The sequence below is a fragment of the Athene noctua genome, chromosome 6, assembly GCF_965140245.1.
Source record: "Athene noctua chromosome 6, bAthNoc1.hap1.1, whole genome shotgun sequence".
Lineage (NCBI taxonomy): Eukaryota > Metazoa > Chordata > Aves > Strigiformes > Strigidae > Athene > Athene noctua.
In genome coordinates this window covers 35,915,247-35,942,748 of record NC_134042.1, presented here as the reverse complement: position 1 = coordinate 35,942,748, position 27,502 = coordinate 35,915,247, and the positions used below count along the sequence as shown (strand labels likewise).

Here is a 27,502-nt window from a genome sequence, read left to right as displayed (position 1 = left end):
ACATGGCATCTGCTAATGGATGCATTTCCTTTGATTTCACTGCAACCTTTTGTGTTTGTCAGGATACCACCAGGAGGGTAGAGTTGGCCCTGAGACTGCCTGCTCCTTCATGCAAGCATTTTGTCATCTTTGAAATGCCTTCTGTTCTGGAATCTTAGGAAATAACAATACTGAAAAGTTTCAGAGAATGTTAAAAAACATTAACTTTATCACAACACAATAAATAGTTCCACTGTCCACTGAAAACTGAATTCTGCAGCTGACATAGTAATAAAGTAGAAATTCAGTTGCTGAGATAGTCTGGGAGTGGACACATTGTTAAAAGAGGAGCCAGGAACCACTATTCTTAAAATAACTTAATTTTTCAGCTTTACTTTTCTCTCCCATAGGAAAAAGTCCCCAACAAACAAACACAAAAATACCCCACCCTCACAGTCAATGTATGTACAATAAATTGAAGGCAATATTTGCTGGACAAATATGATCATAGTGATAGCATGTGTTGAAGGCTGATGCACGTGAGAAAGATAGGACCTCTTAAGTGGCACCAAATGAACGGTCTATAAATTACCAAGCTTTTGGCTTCATTATTTTGACTTGCTTCTTAAATTTCTTTACCTCATCTTTTTCTAAGGTGCTCCTGCAGATTTCTTGGGGTAAATGTTGCCAGTTCTTCCGTAGATCATGCAACTGGAAAAAAAACCCTTTTCTCAGTAATTGTGTACTTCAGAATTTAGCCCAAAGAGTGTTAACCTAAGAGTATGTGTATGTCTTTTCCTACTCAAACACAGGAGGCACAGAGGATGTCAGATCACAATAAACAATGCAGGTGTGATGACATATTTTAACGTGCAGCTATTTTTGATGTGTATAACAGGAAGTTGAGAACATAGGATATATAAAATATATATAATCAAATAATTAGACTCCAAAAAAAAAGCCTTTTGCTATATTTAATTATGTCCCCTACTTAACTGAACATGTAGATTTAAACAGTTCGACTGATTCATTATTAAAATTCATCTAAGGTGACCCAAATTCTCAGAGAGTTTATGTGGTTGTGCACACTGTGTTGAGTTTCTTCCACCTCTGCATACACTGGTACTGCTCATGGCATTGTCTGATGCCCACCATCCTTCAGGAATTAAGTGTTCCCTCAAAGCATGGGAAAAGGAGTGTAGCCGTGAAGGAAAATATTTTAACTAAATGCTACCAGTATTCTTTCAGATAGACAGTATTGTTTGGTGGGTTGGGGTTTTTTTAATTTTTTATGCTTACATAGACAATTCTAGCCCTAAATTGAATAAGAAAAAATATAATAATAATAATAATTGTTTATATTTTCACGAATTAACATTTCTTAATGCTAACATTTCTTTACTATTGGACTTACAATTCAAAGACAATGTAACAGGAAAGAAGCTTATTAACTGTAGTCTTCTAAAAGCAATTAATAAATGTAATAAAATTCCTGTTCTTTTAAAACAAATCCCACTGCTTTGCTGCAAGGTTACAATGATAGCAGCTGCAGCACTGATTGGTAGGCACTGCTGCAGCTCCTCGATAAACCTCCCCTGTTGGGGTTTGAAAGCCTACCCTTACCACTGTAACATCTCTCTCTAAAACTGATGCAACAGGAGATGGCAAATGCAGAGGGAGAAGAGATTTCCCACAGGTAGCAGAGCTGAGCCTTCTCTGTTGTGCTGAGCACCAGGTTGTGGACAACACAGAGAACTTATCCTCTGGGGTCCATGACATAAAATATCTAATACCAAACAGAGGAGCTGATTGCTTAGAAAAAAAATGGGTCCTAAATGTGAAATAACCTCTTTGCATATATCTGTGGCCCTGGCATAGTGCTACTGCATGGATTACTGAAGCATATCTGATGATACACTGTTCATTTGGGAGAACTCATGTGTTTTTCCACACTATTTTTACAGCTCCCAAGTCTACCTTTTGTCCCACTGAAGAGACCTGGTGGCCAGGCCTGGTTATTATCATTGCAGTATGCTGTGCCACACTAGTGTTCCTCTTCGTAGTTGTCATCATTTGCTACAAAGCCATAAAAAGGTAAGACTCCAGATGCTTTGACTGTGCTTATGGCAGTGCAGCCCCACAAAGATTGACCCAAGACTTGGCTGATGCCTTGTTTTGTTTAAAGGCATCCTAAAGGCAAAATGCATCCTCTAGTCAACATGTGTTTTCATTGGAAAGTCACTTTATGTACCATATCCTGCCTGTGTAAAGGGTGAAGTTCATGGGCATGAGGAGGAGAAAAACTAGAAATGGGATAGAGCCACAATGTTCAGATTAATAAGAACTTCACCAAAGTCAAATTGCTGCAGGTTGCTGGGGAATGTGGATAGCTTTGGCTTGGTCAAATGTACAGGTAGGAAACACTGCCCTATCCACTTCTGGTAATACTCAAAATTTACGTGTGGGATATGACATTTTTGGCCCAGGCCTATTGCTAATTGTAGCATTTCAATTGATGCAAGCTCTTCTAACTCAAGCTCTAGGGTTTAACTCAAACTCCAGGGTAATTTGTGTACATTTTCATTTGGAGACTACTTCTAGTGTATTTTTGCTTCAGAATTATCATCTACAGAATCAAATTCAAAACCTATCTGTTTTAATGTAAAAAACCTAAGTGAAGCACAGTGTGGAATAACCATTTCAGTTCACTGTCTTTGCAATAGATGTGCTTGCTGTTCTGGTTTGAGCTCAGGGGGAAACTGAGGACCTCACAGCTGCTCATATACCCTTCCCCCTCAGAAATGGGAAGGAGAAAAATACAACAAAAGAAACATCTCAGAAATAGAGATAAGGATAGAGAGGGATGACTCGCCCATTATGGTCACAGGCAAAAGACACATCTTTTGTGGGGGAAGAGAAAGAACATCAGTTTAATTAAAACACTAACAACAACACTTAACAAACAGAGTAGGACAGTGAGAAGTATTATCACATCTTAAAAACACCTTCCCCCAACCCTCCTCTCTTCTTGGACTCAGTTTTGCTCCCGATTTCTCTGCCTTCTCCACGCCAGCGGCACAGAGGGGCAGGGAATGGGGGTTATGGCCAGTCCCTCTGATCCTTCCTCTCTAGGGAAGAACTCTCCACATTCTTCTCCTGCCCTGGCGTGGGGTCCCTCTCACAGGAGACAGTGCTTCATGAACTTTCTCCAACATGAGTCCCCGCCATGGGATGCAGCTCTTCCTGTGCTGCTCCAACATGGGTCACCCCGCATATTTCAGTCCTCCCAGCACCAAATTACAGCAGCAGGGGCTTCCCACAGAGTCCGGGGCCTTCTTCAGGCACAGCCACCTGCTCTGGCCTGGGGTCCTCCGTGGGCTGCAGGTGGCATCTGCTCCACCGGTGACCTCCATGGGCTGCAAGGGTACAGCCTGCCCTCTCACGAAGGGATTCAGGGGGGTCTCTGCTCCAGCGCATCTCCCCCCTTTCTCCTTTCTTCCACTGACCTCGGTGCTCACACAGATGTTCTCCTTGCAATGCCTACTCACAACTCCCACATCTCCTCCTCACAGGTTCCCCTTCCTAAATACATTATCACAGAGGTGCACCCACCATCACTCATTGGCCCGGCCTTGGCCAGAGGTGGGTCCGACTAGGAGCCAGAGGAGCTTCAAGAAGCTTCTCACAGGGGCCACCACTGTAGCCCCTTCCCCCACTACCAAAAATCCCCACCCCACACGCAAACCCAACATATTTGCATAGACCTCCAGTAGTTAGAAAGTGTTGACTTCAATTACATAGCAAATGGGAGTGGGAATAATTTCTTCATCTGAATATTATTTGATATTTCTGATGGAAAAAGTCAAAACTTGAACTGCAAGTCCGAAGTGTCAATTTAGAAAAGAAAGTAACTTGTGGGAATTGTAGCCCGGATGGACAGAGGGTTTTTTCTCCTCTATTGGTTTCAGTATGGCTCTGACAACACCCCACAGTCATGGCTTCATGGTGTCACTGTTTTATACCACAGGGGTCTTGGGCAGGAGCTGTTAGTACAGCCGGGCAGCAGTAGAGAATGCAATATGCAATCCATAACTCTCATTAGATATTGCAGTGACATCTGAATTGTGGCTTGGATTAAAAGATGTTTTTGTGATTTTTGAGTGATATGTTGGGGGATGGGGTGGGGGGTGGTAGTGGTGAAGGAAAAGAAATCAAAATACCTTTCATGAAAAATGTTCTGCATGCAAAGCAATTGCAAGATTTTTGATGAGCCCCACCAGGGATGGTGGAGCATTGCACATGCTTTGTGGTTGTCTGAAAAATTTATGCAGGATTTGAAGGATAGTGTATCCAAGAGCATCAAAAAGGGAGAATTCAAATGAGAAGGCAGAAGTCTATATTTAATTTCTTATTAAATTTACATAAGTATCTTTGCTATTCTAGTTTAGTTAAAATGAATGCTTATTAGTTTTGCTCTCTAGCAACAGCACTTTTAAAAAATCATCTATGGAGGACTGAAATTGTAGTCTAGTTGGATTGGTACCACAGTGCTAAATTTCTTACTTGTAGTTCCTCTTTTACCATTGGCTGCTCATATGGGATTGGTCCAGTTCTACGTGGAAAGTTGTATTAGTTTCAAAATCAGATATTGTATTTGTCTGCCTAGTGCCAAATTGTGAATAACTTCTGCCAAGACTGCAAACCATACCTACGAGAGCAATAACTCTCCAGGGCAACTTGTGCCCCGCAAGGAATTGCTCTTCAAATCTGCAGCGATGCTGGTAGATGGGAGGAACAGAAAAGAAATTTAAATAAATTTAGAGCTGCCTGAAAAGGTTTTGGGAGTTCACTTAACACTCTCATGTTTGTCTTGGTGAAGAATAATACCAATACTTGATGAAGACACCTGTTATTTTTCAAGAGCGTGAATATCAACATACAAGTCAGCTGCTTGAACAGGCATTAGGCTCAGAGAAAAGTGAAAATTCCTCTAAGGTTTTCTTGTTGTTGTCATTCACACTACTGACAAATGCTAAGTTGAAAACTGCTCAGATGTGGGAGGGACAGCTATAAAAGAATCTTATTAATTATATTTTTACAGACTAACTAGAGCATTTCTTATCATCAATGAGTCGTCCTAAAACAGCTCTGCTAAAAGGATGCCCTAAAGTGCCTGGCAGCATTCTCCAATAGTTCAGGTTCCTTGATCCACTATAAAAGATATCTACTGATAAATGCTGAGCAATAAGATAAGACATTTCACAAGAGAAGCATCTCTGCCTTCAACACAGAGTATTATCATGTATTGTTGAGCTGAACCGGCTTTAGTTAGTGTGAGCAATCCTTCACTCTATTTTTTGCTGGGAGGTAGAGGTGGCTAGAAGAAGAGTAAGGGGATTAATCTGGGTGATGCTGAATCCAAGAGTCTCTCCAGCTTGTTCCTGGCCTCTGGCTTCATAACTGTGCTCTGCCCCATCCATTCTCACACCCCCATCCCACCAGCTCTCCTCTGCAGTCCTCCTCCCAGGACCACGTTTCTGCACATCTGGAATTAGGACCTCATTGCAGCATCTCCAACAATTCTGTCTCCCACCTCCACTGAAGAGATGCTGAAGAGCAAAATAACAGCAGTCATCTGGTTGTAGGATGTAGCAAGAGTTAAACATTTTAGTAGGAAAGTACAGGCACAGATTTATTTGCAGAGAGCTTGGATCTGTTGTATTAATCCCTCATTTTCATAAGAATCAAATTTGAAGTAGAAAGAAAAAGAAAAATCCTATTGTGCTTAAGTTAAAATCTCATCAAAGGGCTAGACCCAATCAGACTCTCTCATGTCTGCTTTTCCGTAGCAGGAAGAGGAGTGACTGTCCTTAAGCTATCATAACTCAACTGTATTTTTATTCAATCTGTATAAAGCCTGTTTCTCCTGGGGTGGTTTCTTTTCCCTCATAAAAGATAAAACTTCAACAATATCACCAATTCTAGGCTCTAAGGTTTTTTGTGATAACATACAACCTAGTGGATTGGTGTTTCTTTGTATGAAATAACTACAAGAACCAGACAAGCATGCTGCTACCTCCATCCCTCTGTCTCCTGTGGAAATACTCAGATTCTCACAATGTGAAATTGCCATAAGAAATGCTGAAATCTTTTCCAGTGGACGGATTTGACCTCTCTGGTCCATGAGTGAACTAATGTCACAATGTGTCAATCAGCTTCAGTTCTCTGAGAACTGCTAGACAGGTTAAATTCTTGGGAAGATACATATAGGGCAATTCTTCGAAGGCTCTTAAAGCAGCCTCTAAATTTCCTGTGTGTGATGCTGGTGTCTGCAGTGTTGGACACTGCATGACTGGCACACCGGGTGCCGATGTGTGCTGCTGCATAGATGAGGCACCAGAGGAGATTGCATGTGATACTGTGTTGTGCTGAAACTTGGTTACACACATGGTGATAGCACCATCAGTTTGGCAGTGCAGGAATAACTATTTTCTCTGGTCTTAGTGACAGAGCAGTATTTCCTTTTTTAAAAAATTTATTTTTTCTCTTAAGAAACTTTTCCATGACACATGAGAAAAAACTTAAGGATTGGCACTTAGCACCTGCAACAATCCGAGTCTGTGACACTTGCAGATTTCTAGGAGAGGCTTAATCACTGTCTAGGGCTCAGACCTACTGTAAAGCAGTGGACTTTCCTGCTTATTTCATGGATATGGAAAGTGATCTCACAACCATTGATTTCTGTAACACTTAGCAAGAGCAGATGAATAACTGCTTCAAAATCTTGAATACCTCCAGGTATTGTCTGTAAAAAAATACCTTTCTTTCTCTTTCCCTCAAGGACTGTCACCAAGAAGTAAAAGTAGGAAGTCCAAGGGCAATTCATAAACTAGCACAGGCAGGAGGAAGCTGGATCATTTCAGTATTACATGGTTTGTGGACTTGGGCAAGTGCACTGTGAATGCCATCAGCTCTAACAGACCTTCATCTGGTGTAAATCAGCGTGGACTGAAAAGCAATCAGTGGAGCTCAATTCATTTTAATCAGCTCTGGAGTGGCTGTCTCTTAAGCTTTTTTTAACATCTCCAAGCACCTCAATAGTAAGACTGTAGGGAAGTAAACACAGTAAAGAGGATTAACAAGAGTTATTTGGTAAATAAGCAACTGAGATGGGGGAGAGGGACCTGCAGTATGTAATCCTATTTCTGCAGCTCACTGGTTTGTCAGTGTTTGTGAGGGGAGTAAGAGATTTACATAAAAGGGAAAAATGAAGCCCTGTCTCCCTGTATGAAATTAAGATTCTGGAGCCATCTCTCAAACCTCGAAGGGTTTGAGGGAGGCTGAGCATCCTGGTCTCCATGCCAGCTGATGCACCAGCTGTGCAACCTGGCAGGAGGTGTTTCAGATGGTTTTCCAACATGTGAAAAACCTGTACATAGTATCTCCAGAACATTCATACAGTCTGAGATTACCCATGAGCAGCCCGTTGTGCCTAGGGATGTGACTCCTTGGCTCTGCTGGATTTTAGGTATGATGAATACCTCTGCTCTCAGGTGTACCACAGGGTTTGCTGCCAAAGAGCCCTCTTGCTAAGTCAGCAGAGAAAGTAGGCTGATAATAGCAAAGTTTTACATGATATATATTTTACTCACTATTCTAACTATGTCAAGCTAGTGTTTTGTATGTGTCCCATAGCCTGAAAGAAAGGTACCATAAATGCCTACATATGCATTTCCTTAAATAGGTCTTGAGTTCACCTTCAAACAATAATTAAATGGAAGTAAACATTGTACTGAAATAAAATGACAGGTCATATTTAAACTGTCTTAAAATTCATTGCTCAGGTTTTTTCTAGGGTACTCAGCATTAGTGTATGATTTATGAAGCCTGTATAATGCAAGGTCTAGTTTCAGTAGCAGGACCAAGGTTCTGAAAGTTGGTTTTGTTTATCAAAATGAAACAGGTGCTTGTGAGGGTAAAACACGAAGGTTTTCTTAAGGAGAGCAAAAAGTGGGAGTTGGGGCTGGCTGAGGTGCAGGGATGTATGTCCCACACAGCAGGCCATGGCCCTGGACCTGTCCCCCAGCCAATTTTGTACCACTCACTCCCCCGAAGGGCAAGGATTGTGTAGTCCTCCGTGTGACCATCTCCTATGAGCCACTGAGGCCAGGCACAATCTAGGCCAAAATCATTATTAAACAAAACAATGCTTTTCAGTGTGGGGAGAGAAGACAGGAGAGTGTCCTAAACTTGCTTAATCGCTTTGAAGGGGATATTCACGGCATGGCTGATAACAGACAGGTCAAGGTGAATTGTGATTATTAATCTCTCCTGTTCTCCCTGACACATTAGAAGAGTTTGTACTGAAATGGTGCCTTAATTCTCAGCAGGTGCCTGGAAAGATAGTAATTACTCAGAAGATAAAGTGAGATAGTTGGTGGAAAAGCTGTGGTAAAAAGTACTGTTTGAATGAGAGACTCTCAAAGAGAAGAGAAAGGTCAGCGGGGACAGATCTGTGTGTCTTTGATGCAGTTCATTGAAGTCATACTGGCTCAGCTCTATGGAAGGGGTCAACCCCTAAGAAGTGCCATTCAAAAGGGAATATGGTCTTCATCAGAAAGTCCTGGGAATGTCACCAAGGGCAGTTGAAAGACAAACTTAAAAATTTTGGAAAAGCAAGGAAAAGATAGTCATGCTGCAGCCTGATTATCCTTTCCATTGGTTGAATGTTGATGCTTATCAAGAACAGGATCAGTATCTACCACTGAGCACCACTGGCCAGATCTTCTGTCACATCTTACCAAAGCCCAACATCCCTGTGTTTTACTTAGTCTCTGTGCCTGATCATCTCCCAGTGGTGAATTTACTCACGTGCTTGGAATGACATTGCAGATGATCTACTAATGACAATTTAAATACCCTGAGCAACCAGTCTTTCTGCAGGAGAACCCATTTTTTTTAACCATCAAGGAATGAGTTCATAGAATCAAGAATGGTTGAGGTTGGAAGAGACAGCTTGAAATCATCTAGTCCAAACTTCTGCTCAGAGTCAGCTAGAACATGTTGCCCAGGTCTGTCCAGCTGGGTTTTGAACATCTCCACAGATGGAAAGTCCACAACCTCTCTGAGTTCTCGTTGATTTTCTTGTGTTCTTTCAAAGCTATCACTATTTATTAAATTAAATATAGCTGTGCTTGAAGAAAACTGAGTGCTAGTACAAGGAAAATCAGTTGTTCTTCCAAACAGTATTGAAGTCTGGGTGTTGGTTGTGTAGTGATTTCCAGCGTGATATATATGAGACAAGCAGTTGAACAGCTTTACAACTTGACTCAAGCCTACTGGAGATGCCAGAGCTCTGCTGTATTCATTCTGCTAGTTCAGTGACATCATTGGGGATTTTGCATGGGGGACTAATAGTTGGTGCTGCCCAATGTTTTTTGGGTGCATCATGATGAATAAAGGTTGGCGTCATTATCTGAGTAGAATAGCAGGTTCATTTGACAGATCAAGAGCTGATGAGTGAATAAAATAGCCTTTCATTCAGAGAGATGGCTGACCCAAGCTGCATGGGCAGTGCTATGCAGGAGGAAAGTTTGCTTTGCTGTTGCCTGTGCAGTATGTGTTGGTTGGATAAGCAGGAGGATCTACTCTTCAGTGCTGTCAGCCTGGGATTTTTGTAAGCACTACATGTTTGCATAACTATTATAGGTTAGGATTTCTCTGGCTCTTTTAAGTTAAAGTCACATTATGCTAGGGAGAAAGTTTGCTGTCATAAATGGATAAAATGCCCCTCTTTCTCATAACGAGGAACACTGGAAGCCTTCAGAAGACTTTAGTCTTAGCATAAAAGAAGTGGTCCTAGTGTTTCGCAGAATAGTCTCCTGTGGGTCATTTTTCACTCCCAGTTTGTGATGTATCGATAGAGATACCAACAGGAATCTGTAAAGCATTGTGATCTATCCTGTGATGAATTAACTTTTCGCTGTGACCAGGAACAAAGTTGTCATTTTTCTGTTTTCTACTGCAGATGCATCAAGTGGGCAGAAGTCATGCAGGAGATTCAGTATTGTACAGTTACTGCCACAGTGCAACTCTGTAATAGCTGTGGGTGGATTTTACAGGCTCATTGCCAGAATACAGTGCTCATGCTGGTCTAATGGTATTGGTTGAAATATTCCTGATTTACCCCAGAGCAATTAGAAGATAGAGATGGATACTAGAGCTTTGAAACATAGGAGAGTTGCCAGGTTTAGTAGGAGTTTTTTACTACATTTTTTCCTGAAGCCATAACTTCTGAAGCAATGTGAATAAATACAAGATCAGGGTTCTCTTCACCTGCTCGTCTAAAAACTGACTTTAAGCTCAAGACTCTTACATATTCAAAATTCCACGAGGAAAAAAAAAAAAAAAAAGTTTCCTTTGAAATTCATTTAATTTCTAAGCCAATCATAGTTTTTACAAGCTGACACGAGGGCACTTGTGGCTGATCTTGCTGGTGAAAAGACACAGCTGTGGCCAAGATGTACCCGGCACAGTGTGCAGGGACATTTGAAGAAAGTTTTTGGCTTGGTTATCTGAGATAGCTGAACTTAGGACTATGTTTGTTACAACCTGCAAGAACACAGCAGCAGCAGCAGCCTAGGGTGTCTGGGACAATCTTTTTTATGACTTAGAGGAAAATGTACCCATGGTAGTAGGGTGGAGGTGTAGATCCGTTACTCCAGCTCTGTGTCACCCAGGAATTCCCTCTACACAATGAGAATCCCGTAGGAACCTGCTATGTGACTTTATTGTCCCCTTTTGATTTCCATTAAGGATTTGTGGTCAGTAAAGCTTAATTTCTCCAGTGGCTGAACAATTGCAGCTCCCAGTGGGTTCAGTGGACACGGTGGATTTGCAGGAGCTCTAAGCCGCAAAAGTTAGAATGAGAAAGCCAGAAAAGTATGGGAATGCCCCAGCAGTTCCCACATGTGCCCCACACTGCCCCAGGCAGGCTCTGCCCAGACTTATTCTGCTCCACCTTGAGGTGACAAGAAGCCAGACCTGATCATGGAGCAGCTGGAGCAGCTAAGCACCAGTTGGTCCCCTACCCATCATACACATCCTACCACCTTCAGGATGATACGACCGTTCAGCACACCTCTCATCTCTGTGTGCATGCACTGTTCCCCGCCCCAGGCTCTGCCCTTTCTTCTTTTCTCCAGAACTTTGTTTCCTGCATCACGCCCACGTTTCCCCAAATTTGACCAGGCAGAAGATACCCCCTTCCTGCATGACATTTTGGCACACTTCTGGCCAGCAGCCTTGGCCTGGTGCCACCCTTGACTCCTCTAATTTGTGGCTTCTGCTGACTTTGATTTTGATGCCTGGCTCTAACCTGGACTTCTGTGCACATAGACCCTGGGGAAAGATAGAGCTCAGGGAACGTCAGGAGTAGTGCTCAGATGTTCTTCCTCCTGTGCAGGGAATCTCAGCCAGAGGTAACGAGGCATCTGACCATGGCAGTGTTATTTCCCACTGTAGTTTACATGCATTAGTTTCATACCTTTGTCTAATTAGTCACAACTTAGTGTGCAAACAGGATCTCAGCTTTTCCATGCCCCAGCCAAGAGCAGGTGTTGATAAAGGAAGGCTCAGGGGTGCTTGTCCACACCAGCTGCTTTTGGAGGTCCCCACTGCTCTGAAGAGAGGTCACATCACACACACACCCCCTTGCTGTTCTATCTGCTGCTGTACAGCCACACTGCCTGGGGAAAAAAGGGTATGGGGAGGGTCACGCTTTGCAGAGCTACCACGCTCCTCAGACAAGCATCAATCGCTTGCAGCCACCCTCAAGCCCCTTGCAACTGTGCTGCCACCACTTGTGTGGCTGCGTGGTCTGATTTCTGCTAGCTCTGTCCTTCTCTGCACCCCCTGTACTTACTGCTAAATATTTATCATGCTCCAGGGTTGCTAAGCAGCAGGCAGCTCCCTGCTCGGGAGAGCCTTGCCGCGAAAGCAAGACACGCAGTAGGTCTGTGTGGGCAGAGCTGGGCTTGCTAGAAGATGGCATCTGCTGGGGTGGTCCTGCTCTGCCACACACTTACCTCGCTCTCGCTTCAGTGACCCCTCTGTCAGCAGGCACATGGCCACCCCCTGGGTGTGAACATGGCAAGAACAATGCTCCTGGTTTGTCCATCTCAGAGAGATGTTGGCTAAATAACCACATCAGAGAGCATTTGTGGAGATGAGTATCTCATCCATTCCCCAGGATAATGCCAGGTGATGGAGTGAAGCACTAAAAAGAGGTCTGATGTAAAGACCCCTGTGTGCAAGGCAAGAGTGGGAAAATAGGGTCATTCCTTATTCTGGCCTTTGAAAAGAGGCCATGCAAAGAGGTCCCAGGTGGAGAAATGGTGCCTTGTTTGGTGTCTGCTTTTTGAGGAAGTAGCATGAAACCTTATGAAAGATGTTAATACTCCTACACAGCAGGAACTTCAGGCTAACCTGATTCTTCCCTTCAGTTGCTCTGAGCCCTGGGAAGCCAGTGTGGAGACTGGCTGAACTCAAACCCTGCCTCAGAAGTTGTCTCCAGTTACAACTGTCTAAAGCCACTTAGCTCCCAAACTGTGCAAAACCAAATCTTGGTGGAGACATCAAGGTGTGCAGGACTTGATGGTTGCTCTGCCTCTGTATGGACTTGCCCTGTTGCACACCTAGAGCACCGAAAGGCTGGGACCACCCTGTGCAGTCCACTTATAGTGGGTTTGCATTTATCCTGCAAAGAGCAGGGTCTGGCTCTTCAGATTCTTGTGAGTGGAGAAAGTGAGAAGCAGCTTCTTGGAAATCAGTGGTCTTATTCCAGTTGGTGGCAGAGTCAGATTGCCTCAAATGCAAAGTGATGTAGATAGTTGAAGGTCAGTTCATTTTACAAGTTTTAATTTTCTTCTCAGCTCCTTGCATTTGTGTTGCAGACACTCTTCTATTAAAGACATTTCTATAACAGAAAATCTGCAGAGAATTTTGGTTCATCTTCACAGAAATTAATCATTACTATTTAAATAATGTTGTGAAAGTCTAATAAATTATTCTGTGAAATAGCAATAGCCTTGTTCTTTTGTATGGATCAAGTCTGTTGTTAAAGCTGTTGCTTATGTTTGCAAGGGATCAAATAGGGAGGTAGTTATCTACATTCAGCAAAAAATCTGGGCACAAAGTAGCACAGAAGATAAACTTTGTCTTGGGAATGGAAAAGTCCATTGCCTAAAATGGCACTTGGCTGCTGAGAGACATACTGTCCTTCAGAGACAGGAAGAGAGCAGTGAAGAGCAGCCCTTATTCATCTCTCTCTGCCCCTTATTATTCCAACCCCACGTTTTTCCAGGACTAATGTCCACCCAGACCATAGGGCACCAGCAGCCAGCCAGTTTGCAGACATGGTTGGGGATTCCTGCACCTTTTTCCTCCTTCACTTTCTCCTCCAAGAGGACAACTTCTAACTGCGAGCCCAGCTAAATAATAGTTCATAAATGTCTTTTACTGGCCTCACTGTAGCTGAGCAGAAGCAGTTAGGTAGTTGTCATGTCTTGTTCAATGTATATGTTTATATGCATTTAGGTTCTATATAAAAGAATCAAGGTATTGATCAGGGTTGGTACAGCTGGGCACTTGAAAAGTGTATTTCTCCAGACTGCCTAATTAATGTTTGTTAAGCACTCTGAAGATAGAAAGCATTGAATAGTGATAGGTGTTTTTCTGTCTGTTCGAGAAGAACTGGAGAATTCTGAAGGACTAAGAGAAAGACCTCAGTTTGGGCTTCATGCCAGCACCTGTGAGAACATGCATATCTCAGTTTTGGGTGGGTCACAGAGAGCTCTCACAGATGTGTGCAGAAATTAAGTATCAAACCGGCACGTATGTTAAACTTGCGGGCACAAAAGCCCAGAGAGTGTGCACAGTCCAGTTTGGGGGCAGCCTTAAATTTTTGTCCAGCATTACACAAGCTCCGTGACTTTGATTTTAGTGAGACAGTAGCATAGTGCCACTACTGCAGTAATGCATTCAGTCTGCTTTAATCTGAAAGATATTCACAGGAGTGCCTTGGGAAATGCTACTCTTTTCCTCCCTCTGATCTGCATGAAATGGGGAAAAAATAAAGTAGGAGAGCTTATTGCCTTCATTATTAGCTGTTACCTATTCCCAGCTATCACCCAGACCCAGGTGCCACAGTAGAGCAACTCACCCTGTGTCCAGCTCTGACCATAAGTGTTGCCTTGATCACTGAAAATCAACCTCAGAGAACCTGAAACTGCACCTGAAGTTCAGTGAAATGATTTCTCCTGTTACATTGGTTGTTTCAGTTCCCTGAAGCAGTCAGTATTCCTTCTTTGAGACATCAGGGTGGCAGCCTTAATAACATGGGACTAGAACAAGACCTGTCAGTCCTCAATATTGTGGGCACTGTGGTATTTGATCCTTTTCATAAACATATCAGTCTCCTTCTTGAAGCTGTGTAGTTTTCCCACTCTTCCCTGTTCTTCTTCCAGCAGTCCCAGTTCAAACCATTATTCTTCTGAGAATAAAAGAACCTTTTTTTCATCTTCAGCCTGAATTTGCCCATGGCTTCTTCCCATTTCTTCTTTTCAAGTGCCCTTTTCCATTTCTCGTGTTCCCTGACACCAGTCCCATCCCCTCTTTCTTTTCATTCAACTAGATTGTTCAAGCTTGTTTGTTGTCTTCTATAAGAAATCAGGACAGAAATTTGAGCTGGCTACTCTGTAAATTATATACTTGTTGGGGCAGGTCATGCCTAGTGCGATAGAGTGATATGTAATTCTGGTTATCTGGGTGCTACAGGTGTATTTAGAATCCCAGGCTGTTTCTGCCTTGCTTGGCAGAGCATGCTGCACCATGAACTGAGCTCCATGAACGTACCTTAGCTGCCTACACTGTTCTGCTGCAGACCAGGCCCTTGAGGAGCAGGCGTGTGTGTGCCCAGCTTATCTCCAAAGGGCACTGCCACTGTGTAGCACACTGCCAGCCATGGCCACAGCCATGGCCAAGGCCATCCTCCAGATATGTTTTGGCTTTGTTCAAAGCAGGGTGCCTTCATTCCGTGCATTTCATGGCTGTCTCTTTTTTCTTTTTTTTTTTTTTTTCATTTAGTGGCTCTTTGCCAGGCTGGAAGGCTGGAAACATGAGCTCATCTTTTTACATTAGGCCCATTCATTTTTTTCCTTTTGCCATCAAAACATACCGACAATGTATTCCACACTGAGAACACCTGATGGATAACATCAGCTGTAATATCCCTCCAGTCAATAAAACCTTTTAAATATCATTATAGGGAATGCAAAGATCGGGTTGTAACGTGAGGGGTCACTGAAAGTATTTTTATAAATTATGTCAGTTAATAGTCCAATATCCTACTAATAAAGTGCTTCTCTTCCTTAAGATAGGTTTGGTCTAGGAGCATAATTCTGAAGTTAGCTTAATTGAAGACCTAGTACGAAATGGGATTGCATCACCTTAGTCTCCCAGGGACAGATCTTCTCTTCCTCTGTAACATCAGAACAAACCCTCCTCAAGTCCAACAGTCTGTGGAATTACTCTGACTCTGCACAGCTGAAAATAAATGAAGACTAAACTCCACTTCTTAAATTTCATGTGTGGCTCAGCAATCTAGTGCAATTACTTGCAATCTGAACAGACCAAATCCTCCCTTCAGATATACCCAGAGTGACTTCAGCAGGCTGGGATAGATGCACTTCTGCAGAAAGAGATCTGCTTGCTATATTTTGCAGCCCAAGTGCACCAGCTCAGGGAACCTCTAAGTGCTGATAAATGGCTGCAGAGTGGCTCTGTATGGATTTTTTTTTTTTTCCCTGAGAGGAGCACTCAGCAAAGGCTAGATCTTCAATCCGTGCACAGCAAGGGCGATTTGACTGTCACAGGGGAGCATGAATCGCCCCAAAACAGAAATCGCCCACATCCCTGCAGGGTTTGTTTAAATGTACTCCAGAAACTGGTCAGCGAAAAATTACTGTGAGGGAGACCTGAATTAACTGTAAATTGCAAGATTGAAAATACTCATGTGAACAGTCAGAAAAGAAGGAACTCTTCTTAGGAGATGGTATCTTGGGGTTAGATCAAAGCCTGTTGCTGCCATGTGACTTGCAGTGCTGTGAAAGGGACTTTGCTCTTTTGCATAATGGTCTGTGCACTTGTACAGATCTCCACAGGAGAGACTGACAGAAAACTTATGAAGATGTTGAAAATTGTGTGCTTACTTTCTCTTGTAAATCTTACTTATCAGCTGACCACTACTAAGACTGAAGTTCTCAAAGGTCTCAAGGGAATGAACAGCTTTTTCTGATTCATAGATGACATCTCTTTTTTTCGTAAGGACCCAAGGGGCAATGCAACTTGAGGAAGGAGACCTCCATCAAATGTCCAAAACTAAAAGTAACCCAATATACATAGTCCTTCCAAAAGGTGCAAGAAATATCATCCAGGTTACCTGTAAAACTTTCTAGTTTGGAAGAGTAAGTCAAAAACATCACATACTGGGATAATAAGTAATAAACCCTGGGTAAAGACAGTTTGTTTGTCTTTTAAATGCTGGACAATCTAACTTAACAGACTGGAGATGAAAATACAGGGAATATATATATTAAAGCCTTGAGAGACTGAGAGTATTGCACATTGGTCCTCAACAAACATTGAGCAGTAGTGAGCACGTTGCTGAAAGTTGTCCAGATGGAGCTGCTTTTTTTCATAACTGTAAAACATTTGCTTTGTACGTGGGAGGTAGTTGAGCCAGTAACCTCTTCCTACGAGTAATGAATAGTATGCTGCTTGTTTTCTGGACAGATAGATGGTCTACATATGGCTGTTAACTAATTTAATAGAGGAAAACAAAGGTTTCAAAGAATTTTCATCATTACGATTTCTTCTTTGATTTCTGTCTTTACACTGTCAAATAAAAAATATCCAGAATGAACTTTTCCGGTGCCTCTGAGATAGTCAGAGGGAAAAGTCAGAATGTGACTCTCTCTCCATGACTCCGAGAACTCTCTCCAGAGAAGAGTCCTTCTCTAACATGAGCCCCATATGTGTGGGCCATAGCACCAGGCTGGCCTAGTCATTGCCTAGTCATTAGGCAAGGCTCACTGTGGGCAGCTGCACACAGATTTGGTGGCTGTGTCCCAGAAAGCAACTGCTGTCAGTGCACCGAGCCCCTCTATCAGGGGTCCTGTTCACAAACCAGTCTTAGAAGGAAAGTTTGCTTCTCTGACCAGTTGCTATCATGGGAGCTGATTCACTCTGATGGCTGATGGCCAGCATGAATCAAACAGCTGTTTGATGAATGCCCCAGTGCTGAGATAGAAACAGCCTCCATTCATGTTCTTTATGTTCTTATAAGCATTCACGTTATTTGGAGAGATGATCTAGTAATTGAATAACATTACAAAATTTATTCTTCCATTCCTATCCCGTATCTGCTAAATAAGGATATTTTTGAAGTGTGACTGTAGCCCACACATCATCTTGTCTAGCCAAGAGTTCTAAATGTAGTTGCCACAGGTACAGCTAGCATCCTAGCCCAGGAGATAAAGCTGAGTGAAAATACGCTTATGAGATATTTACGCTGTTTCTTGGACAACTTTTGTAACCCAGAAAGATGCTGCTGTGGTTGGATCTCTCCTGGTGTGTAGGTAGCTTGGATATTTCTGCTGTGCACTGGGGGGCACATCAGGATAGATCAATCCTATGAAGCAAATGGGTGTATCGTATGAGACTCACTTTTATTGAAAATCATTAATTATGTGTTGATGGCTAATGAAATATTAATCGGTACGGAGAAGAGCTTTGAAGTCATTGCATGTATAAGCGATACATCTTCAGCTCTGATTTGCCTCTTCCCTTCTGCCACTTTGCCCCGGGGGTCGGCAGGCACACATACAACCCAGCAAAAGCCACTGCTGATGCAGGAGGGGCAGGCAAGCCACCGTGGTGCTGCCAGTGGAGCAGCTCACTGGCTGCTTATCTTTGCCCATAGCACAGCCCTGTGCTGTGACAGGCAAAAGCAGAGCTGCCCACAGAGCTTAGTAGCAGCTTTGTTCATGGTAGGAGCCACCTCCAGGTAAAGCTGCTTTGATAAGAAAGGCAAGTTCTTTACATGTTACTAAAAGCACCTTCATGAGAGGAAAGGAAAATGTGACAGGATTTTTGGCACAGATATGTTGTACGTTGGCACAGGTACATCTGTGCAAAGGCAGGACAGAAATGCTTCACAGCTCTCACTGTTGGTAAAATTCTGTCATTTGATACTGATACCCATACAGTGCAATTTTTTTTAATACATATTTTTGCTGGTGCCTTTTAAGTATGGGTTACAGTTTTGTACTGCTGCTCAGGAGAGTGGAGTTGCACTGTGGTCTTCTGAGCACTGGGCATCTCCTCTTGCAATTCACAGCAGGGAGGGCAAAGTGGTCTTTCCTCCTCTAACTGCATTATAAAAGAAGAATGACACTCTATTGCCATTTTGTAAGAAACAGGATAGGTATTTCCCTCGGAGGATAATCCAGAGCAGCAAATCCTAAGTGGAGGTAGGCATCTTCTGGCAGTGCTGAATCAGGTATGGGAGCCCCAGAAGGAGGTGAATTTAAGATCCCTTCATTTCTCTGCTGCCAGGCCAAGGTCACCCCCTCCTAGCTTGGCTGGGTTTCCCCAGGGCCCAGCCTTCCCAGATGCTGGCCATGGTGTACTGTCAGTCAGCAGAGACATTGCTATGGAGGTAGGCAGTAGGAAACAGGTTTGCAATGCTCAGGCTTGTCTTATGAAATCAGGTTTTATTCTTAACTCTCATCTCTTTCAAGTACAAAGCATCTTGAAAACTATGAGTGTGTGGATTGCGTTGTGTCTTTTAAACTCTGTTGCAATTTACTCTTCTGGACAAAACTTCCATTCCCATTTCTAGGCGATCATATTCTCCTCAAAGCTTCAATAAGCTTATAAGTAACAAGGCATAATAAAGTCCTGATTAAATTAATAGTCTGCCCAGATTTTGCTTGAATTTGTCTGAAAAGTAACATGTAGTATTTTTCTTAAGTGTGTACAAGTGAGACATGAGGTGAAACCTTCCCCTAGTAGTCTGCCACACAACTGCCTTAGAGACAGTAGGTCTATGCCAAATTTACACCAATAGCCAAAGCTGGCAGGGAAGGTTTTGTTAAAACATACCAACTGAGTTTTGTGACTAGACATAATAAAGGGCCAAAAATGGTGTTTCCTCTAGGAAATTTTCTAAAGACAGAACATACAAATTACGTTTGAATGTGCATCGTTACAGTGACCTTTACACAGGACTATGCAGAGACCCGATACAAGCCAACATGACAAGTCAAGATTAAATTCTTTCATAAATAAGATTTATAATGTGATCAGAACCTCATCTGAAGTTTAAACTTGATGTGTGAAATACACTATTAAATGGCTGTTTGATGCTTTCTTGATTTTAGGACTCATGCAAATTAATGCATGCATGGTGGAGAGGTCATTATGGACTCTGACGCATCATTTCAGGCGTGTACTAAGCTGTGCAGAGTTGCATGTCCCTTTCATTTGCAGATGTTTGGCATGAAGAGCACACCAATTCGTTTGCTAAACATCAAAACACAATGTCTAGCAAATCATACTGTAAAGCAATGCAACCACTTGTTAGTGAACAGCCCGTTTCGCCTGACACCAAGTGAGTATGTCACAGATATGAATAGTTCCCTACTCATTCCCTCACTAATTTGAAACAACCCTTTTACCAGTGAAGAGCAACCCTGGAATGGAAATGCATAAATAATGGCCGTAGTGCTTCATGTGAAAAGGGGCTTGGAGTATTACACGTAGGAAGATCATGCATAATCTAGCTTATCAGGCAGAAAATAGGATAAAAGGGTTTCCTTTGGTGTGTAAGAGGAAAACTTGCATGCTTTGATCTCAGCAGTCAATTAAATTTAAGGTAAAAAAGGGCTAATGACATACAGAGCTAGTGGCACAAAAAGAGCTAGTGCCCTAATGCAAAAGGACAGTTGAAAAACCGCAACAGGCCAAAATGACCTTGCAAATAAAAATGCATAGGTCAATTTTATACCAAGCCAGTGATTTAAATGGTGTAACTGAGGGAAGTTTGACCCCAAGTCCATGCTTGACATGCCTGAAACAAACTGAGTGAAGGAGTTAAACAGACCGGTCTCCAAGCCTGAACTTTAGTGTCTGGCAAAAATAAATAAATAAATAAATAAATAAATTACTCAAATAACCATTTCACTGAGACTCAAGAAAGTAGTTGCTCTGTTTTGCTAGTGCTAACCTTGAGCAGTTAGTAAAGCAGAAGCAGAACCTTGATATAATCTTCATTCCACTATTTTCAGCCTCTGAAAAAATATGCTTCTAATGCATGCTAGTGGTGTTACAGTGGTGTAATATCACTGGCAACCTCTCCAGCAGTGTCTGCAGAGAGGTCTTGCCGTCAGGACAGAGTCTCTGAACACCCCAGGTCTGCACTGGGAGACCACCCTAAGGAGGGAAAAGAGCACATGGCAGCTCTCAGGGAAGAGAAACTGAAGCAAAGGGGGAGGAAAGGGAAGAGAGTTTCAGGAGGACTGAAGAAATCAGTCTTGAAATCACTTCTAGAAAAAAGAAAAATGTAGGTTAAATGAGAGGAAGACATTTTTTAACATGAAGAAAGAAGAGAAAGTCTAGACAGGTAAATAAAATGGCACTGGAGAGGTGCAGAAACACATAGGAGACCAAAATAAAGAAAAACGGGTGAACAGGAGACAAACAGATAGCAAAAAGTGGCCAAATGCCTTCATTTTTTGACCATTCATAATGCTGATTGTCAGGGTTGGAATGTGGGGGCAGGGGGAAGAGGAAGTTTTGAAAGGAGCGGAGAAGTTTAGGCAGCCACACCATTTTGCCTGCCCAGTAGAAATGTATTGCCATCAGATTCTCCATTCCTTTTGTCAGGGATGTGGCTGGATGGACAGGTGCTTAACAATGTCACTAAAGACAGAGCCACAAGGCCTTGTGTCACATACAGACAGGCACAGCATGTTAATGTCTGGAAAACAGTTCAACAAACCTTTAGTCTCAACAACTTTTAGTCTCCCCTTCCCTTCCATTTCCATTCTCTAACAGCTGGATTCATAGCTAATATTAACAGGTATTAACTCTTAACAGCTGAAGACAGGTGTTAAGATACCACAGTCAGAAGTATTTTATTTGAGATTACAGGCAAAACAAATTTATCTTCCTGCAATCATTCTCCATAAGTCTTTCATTAATTCTTTGCTGAAATTAAATGTCATTAGCCATTATTTATTAATTGTTGTTTGTTTTGTTAAACAATGTCAAGAACAATAGCACAGACTGACTGTTGTATTACATTTACCTGGTCCTCTTTTTGACCTCAGAAGCACTTAAACTCAAGGTACTAATGTCTGAAATATCTGTGTGGAAAGCACAAAGCTTTTTCCTCCTACTATGTTTAAAGCTTCATCTTTAAATAAAGGTCATGCCAGTTTTGGGAAGAGAAGTTGTGGGGGAAACACCTCCATGATGTAACATTGTCTGTTATGGGACTGACGCTCAGATCTCCCTTTTCAGAGTCACTTTAAAATCCCAAATAAGATGATTTTGCTCCATGATGTGCAGGTGCTTGTTAGTTTTCTGCACTTGCTGGACATTTCCTGAATTGTCTCACAATAAGCATTGGTGGTCTGGACTGTGTTACTAAATGGTATCAGTGGCCACCAAACAAAACCAAAAGTGTGGTTAGTGCTGGGGGGCTGGTAGATCACAGCAGGCACCATGTTTCAGTCCCTAACTCCGACACCTAGAACATGGATATCTGTGTCTGGGCTAGCAAACTAACCCTCCTTTACAGACAACGCAGAGAAACACAGATTGCCTGGGGCATAAAGTATCTGACTTATTTTGGGTATGCACTTTAAGCTGCTCTAAACTGTGGTTTAAAAGTCCCTGTTTCTCTCCATTGACTGTGAAGGTAGTCTGGGGTGGTCACCACACGTGTACATATCTATACTGGTCGGATGAGTCCTCTCCTAGTGACTGAAATCAGTAGTTTTATGATGACTGGTGAGTGAGTTGAGTCCTCAGTGGACACGACTTGTCATCATCCCACTTTGAATGATGTGGCACTTTGAGGAGGAAGGCCCAGGACTGCCCCAAGGCTGAGCCTGACCCAGCGCCCCAGGCTCAGTTCCAGGGATGAAGGTGGTGGTGAAGGTCTCTCCTTCCAGCAGCCTTTGTCTCATGCAACATGCCCACCTGGACCTGTACACAGACTAGTATGGGGACACCATCAGCCCATCATGAGGCCTTAGGACCAGACTTCTCACCTTCCAGGTGGATCATGAGGCTTGACAAAATTTAACTGCTGGTTTGGCCCGTGTTCAGAAAGGGAAAAATAGACAGGAAAAGTTCGGTATTATTATGCACCTTTTATGTCCTTGCTTTCAATCTGTACTGATTGATCTGCTGATGTTTATCTCTGTCATTTCTTCTTCCCCCAACCCTGCCTATACATCACCGAACCTGGGATCACCCAAGGAAACCAATGAGAAAAGAAGAGAACGGAACCAGTCGGGCTGAATATGCAATGACCTCCTCCCAAAACAACAAAACAGTTGATAACAATGCGGTCGTATAATCCCCGAAATCCCGCCGAGTCACAGGAGGTGGTAAACTTTCAAAGCACACACACGGAGTATGCAAGGTGGGTGAAATAAGGCAACGAAAGGAGCTCTGCGGCCAAGGACTTCATTTCAGAAATAGTGCACGCATCAGTGATTCAGAAGAGAAAAGCAGGCTGCTCTTCAGGCTTGCTGCTTCTCCCAGAGAGGATAAACTCGCCCACCCGGGCTGCCTGGAGAAAAGGCCTCACAAAGGCATAAGCATTGCATGCTTCATCTCATGAAAGCAATGTTGCGATGCCTCACGCTTCTTCTTCTTCCTCTCTTTCCCCCCACTTTTCAGTTTGAATTGAGTGTCCACAAAAAAGCTGCTGAAATAGGATCTTTTGAGGAGAAGGTGATCTGCCAGAGTAGCAGCAGCTTATTATAAATGAGTCTGAGGTTCAGAGTGGGAGGTGTCACCTATGTGCTTCTCCAGCCTGTGCAGTTTTGTATGCTTATACTTCATTCTTATCATTCCTGTTATTTCATTATTAAAAAGGGAACAAAGATTTCTGTTAAGCCATCAAGCAACCAAAAATTGCATGAACTTGTGACATCCCAGGAAATTAATTTGTGGTCTGGTGACTACGCAATTTCCATGGCTGAAGACTTTTCAGTCAAAAGAAATCAAAATGTAAGATTTTAGCAATTAGCATTGCTATTGAAAGAGAGATGTTATTAAGAGGTGCTTTGAACATTATTACTTCATAATCAGCCTCTTTTTTTTGCATCACGCTTTATTTTTTATCTTTAAAAAAGTTCTTCTTTCATTAAATTCTACACGTTTTTCTGTGTTTGCATCATGCTGATTCCCCAGGGAAACCCCTACAGGAAAGATGTTTACACCTTGGTGTGAGTATTTGGGCAGGAGCGTGGTGAAAGGACTAGCAGCCCTTTGAAGTCCTCTTCATTCACTGATCAGTGGTGTTTCATGAGAAAGTGTCGAGTCTCCTGAACTGACCCACCAAGGACATTGTAAGTCTGGTTTGGAGGACCACTTTTGAGGGTCTGATAAGCTGGTTGTGCCCATGTTAACTCGGCCAATTGTGCCAAATTCAGCGTAATAGCTTAGTGTTGTACTTTCCATGACATGGATTGCAGACTACTTAAAGCAAAGCTGAATCAACCCAAACTCATTTCATGTAGCATCTCAGGTTAGACCTAGTGAGTAATGCTTAGGATAAAGGTGATGAGACTAGTCGAGACACTGGTCTTTCCCCACCTCCTGAAAGCTTTTCTTTGTGCCACACCTCCATGTGTATGTCTCCATTTACCTCTGTGCTGAAAGTAGTGATGCAGTGAAAGACAAATTTCCACCCTGGCTTCTTGTCTGGACATATCAAGCTTTGATACCACTTGTTCTCCATATCTGTGAGTAACTCCCAGGCACCAACCCAGTCTCGCTCCAGGACATGGCCACACCACGGCCATCACACCCCTCAAGTACTGCAACACACCAATGCTTTCAGTTTTGTATAAGGATGTGCCTGAACTGCAGAAATCAGAGCTTGATTTTGAACGTATTCCTGTCTGTGCTTGATCTGTTGCCAGGATGTAGAGTTTGGCCTGATGGTAGAGGAAAATGATGTTCTGCAGACCTTAGCCTAAAAAGCTCCGGGATGTTCAAATCAGCAGTTTCAGCTCAGGCCCATCTCTAGTTTTCTATTACCTATTGAACAATAGGGTGTATGTAAATATAAGTATCTTCTAAATTATAAAATGAAATGCTGCTATATACTGCTGTTGAGGCATTTATAGAGTTATTCATTTAGCTTTTTAGCCTGTCATCACTATGTTGAAGTTTAGCTACATAAAATTATTTTTTAAAGGCTAGACTTTCTTGAGAAATGAATGCAATTACAAAAGTGAAAGGGAATAAGTAACCCTTTGCCCAAGAGTACGATCATTCCCTGCCATATTCACGTTGTGTTCTTGCACAAGAGACAGTGATATGTTCTTAGATCCAAAGTGGGATTAAAATGACAGAATTTACACTTCGAGTCTGGTATCCCAAATGTTGATTGCCTAAAGCACTTAGCCCCTAAATACTATAATAAAAATATTGCTAGCATATTTCTAGAGTATTTTTTAAGCTATAACATTTATTTTGATGTAGTTACCTATGTTTGCCTTTCTTTTTTTACTCCAGTTGTTTCTGCCTAAATGTGGCATAGTTTGAGACTGGTTGCATGTTTAGCTGAGAGTACAAAGTATGAATGCAGATGAGTTTAGCATGATACAGGCTCAGGATTAGCACTTCCTCCTAAAGGCTATTGATTTTATTTATTTCCTAATACAGCTTTAAAGGCATGTTCTGTAAGGCCAAAATCACAAAAGGGATTCGTAGTTCATTATGTCCATCAAAATATGTCTGATTTTGCAAGAAAAAGTCTGAAGAGATGGTCACTGGACACTGTCTGATTTTCAGTGATATCAATGGTAAAATGTCCTCACTAAAGAAAAGCCTGGTGCATGACATAAACCACAAGCACACCCACCCCAGGCCTCATGATGTCTTTTCAGGAGAACATAAACATTAAAAACTTAATGGAGAGCAGGAAGGCAGGGCATTCCAAGGAGCAGCACATGAGGACTAGGACCTATTTTCAACTCTGCCACTGATCTGCCGTTTACTAGCAAGTAATTTTGCCTCTCTGTGCCTCAGTTTACCCATCTGTATAATCAAGACTTACCAGCTCTGTGACAGTATTTTGAGAGATACAGTTGTATTTTGTTTGCATAGGCAGATATATATTATCGTTATATTCAACATGCTGATATTAAATAAATGTATTTGAGCACATCATTGCCATAATATTTCTTAGACAAACATTCTTCAGTGTGCTTTTACAATCCATTGGCCACAGAAGATCCACAGCAGACAGGCCGAGAGCTGCTCCTCTGCTTGTCCAGAGCCTTTGCTCTCAGCACTTGTGCAGCCGTATGGTGGGGAGAGATGGGAAATTTTGCATGGGGTAGATTTGCCTTTAGGTTCCTGCCTAAGTACAGTTGACTACATTGCACCAAAATTTAAGGTGATCTTCAGAAAAGTGTTTGGAAAAGTGTACTGAAAGCAGATGTAGGTTTTCAGAAAAGAGAGGCTAGAAAGGCAGTGTCATTGAGGAATGATTTCTGAAGTTTGCTGATGTGGTTTAAGGTTGTGTTTAACACTCTACAGACTACTTGCAAAGCTTTTATAAAAGCGGCTTCTGTGATTATTGTGCTAGAATTAAATACAAAGGGAAAGAAATAGGCTTGATGGATAAGGGCTTCACTAAGCAGTGACCCTGGATCTGGTAAACTGGCAATCTAAAATGCCCCTTTAGAAGCATCTCGAGTTTGTTTTTAGCCACTAAAATATCAGACATAGAAAGGTTCTGCATAACTCTGTTTCCAAAAGAGCCAGATCCCCAGCAGATGCAAAAGTGGCCAGTTTCTATGCAGAAGTTAAATGCTCTGCTCTGACCACCACCAGACAGACTCAGAAAAATGCTGTGTTCAGTCTGAGGGAGAGCATCAACTCAAAATTCCTCCTCAAGGTTCACAACTAGCAGACGCAAGCAGGGAATGCACTTTAAGCTGCAAAGTGTTGATTTTCCTTGGTCCTCAGCAGCACCAGGAAGGTGTGGAGCTGAAGCCCCAGCCCTGCTACCCTTCCTGGCTCAGACCCAACACAGCGGTGTGCCTGGGAAAGCATCTCTACCTTGGATAGATGCTGCAAAACAGACATGGGAGGAAAGAGAAAAGTCCTACTAAGTATAAGATATAAATATATTGATATATATCTATACAGAGACCTAATTGTCCAGTCTTGCATGCCATATGGTCACAGCATGTGAAGCGAGCATGGGCCTCCTGCTCCAACGAGGTCATGACCATAGATGCTGCTAAGTAATGGAGAATAAGGCCTATGGTAGATATGTATTTACCATACTCCCTGTACCTGTACAAACAAAAATATATTATTTTAAACTGCAAAATAGTGTGTTTAAATCAGTGCATGAATGTAAATATTCTAAGATCTGCCTTCTTGACTGTGTACCACATGTACAGATGAAAATGAATATTGTTTATAGGAAATCTGTATCAGTGGTTAAATAACTAAAGAGAAAAAAATATCAGAATTAATGTTGTCATGTTTCTCAGACAAGCCATTAATGTATATTTAGTATTTAAGGATATTGCTCAATAAGTATGTTCTGTACCAAAAACTGTGTTGCATATACAGATTGTGCAGTACCCTATTTTAAAAAAGGCACCATAATTAATTTTTATTTTAAATAAAAATGTACTTGTAAAAAGTTTCCTGTGTCCTGTTGGTTATGTAGCTGAGAACAGTCTACACATTGAAGAGAAATGGTGAAGGGAGGAATGGCTGCAGTGCCGCTTTAGGCACCTCTCTTACTGCCCAAATTAACCCTGCTTGCTTGAACACTGTTCTGGTTTTGGAGAAGCTTGTGGCTGCTACTTGTGACTGTGTCCAGCTGAGTTCTGGTTCTGTCTCGCCTAACCCTGTGGTTTTAGTCCCAGAATGGTGCACTGCTGGTGCTTCATAAACAAAGGAATTACACATTTCTGCAGTAAATTATGGACCAGCCCTTCAGCAGATCAGTGCTGACTTAGGATCCTTCGGCCAGGATTCACCCCTCACAGTTTTGTGCTTTTACCAGTTGAGGGTGAAGAGCACAGTCGAGTGTGAAGTCCTGTGAAGCCAAGGAGCCATCACAACCTGAACCCTCCTTCACAGCAGGGCTCTTCCTTCCCTAACCACAGAAGAAGCCTAAAGT

At 42.4% G+C, this 27,502-nt stretch overlaps 1 protein-coding gene across 1 annotated transcript in view; it reads left to right on the top strand.

The window, feature by feature from the left end:
• Positions 1 to 26,968, top strand: part of PRIMA1 (proline rich membrane anchor 1) — a 55,266-nt gene extending 28,298 nt beyond the window's left edge. The window contains exons 3-4 of the mRNA XM_074908586.1: positions 1,944 to 2,073; positions 22,591 to 26,968. Of these exons, the coding sequence (XP_074764687.1) occupies positions 1,944 to 2,073; positions 22,591 to 22,690 (230 nt within the window). The 3' untranslated portion in view covers positions 22,691 to 26,968. The remainder of the gene's footprint in view (positions 1 to 1,943; positions 2,074 to 22,590) is intronic.
• The last annotated feature ends 534 nt before the right edge of the window (positions 26,969 to 27,502 follow it).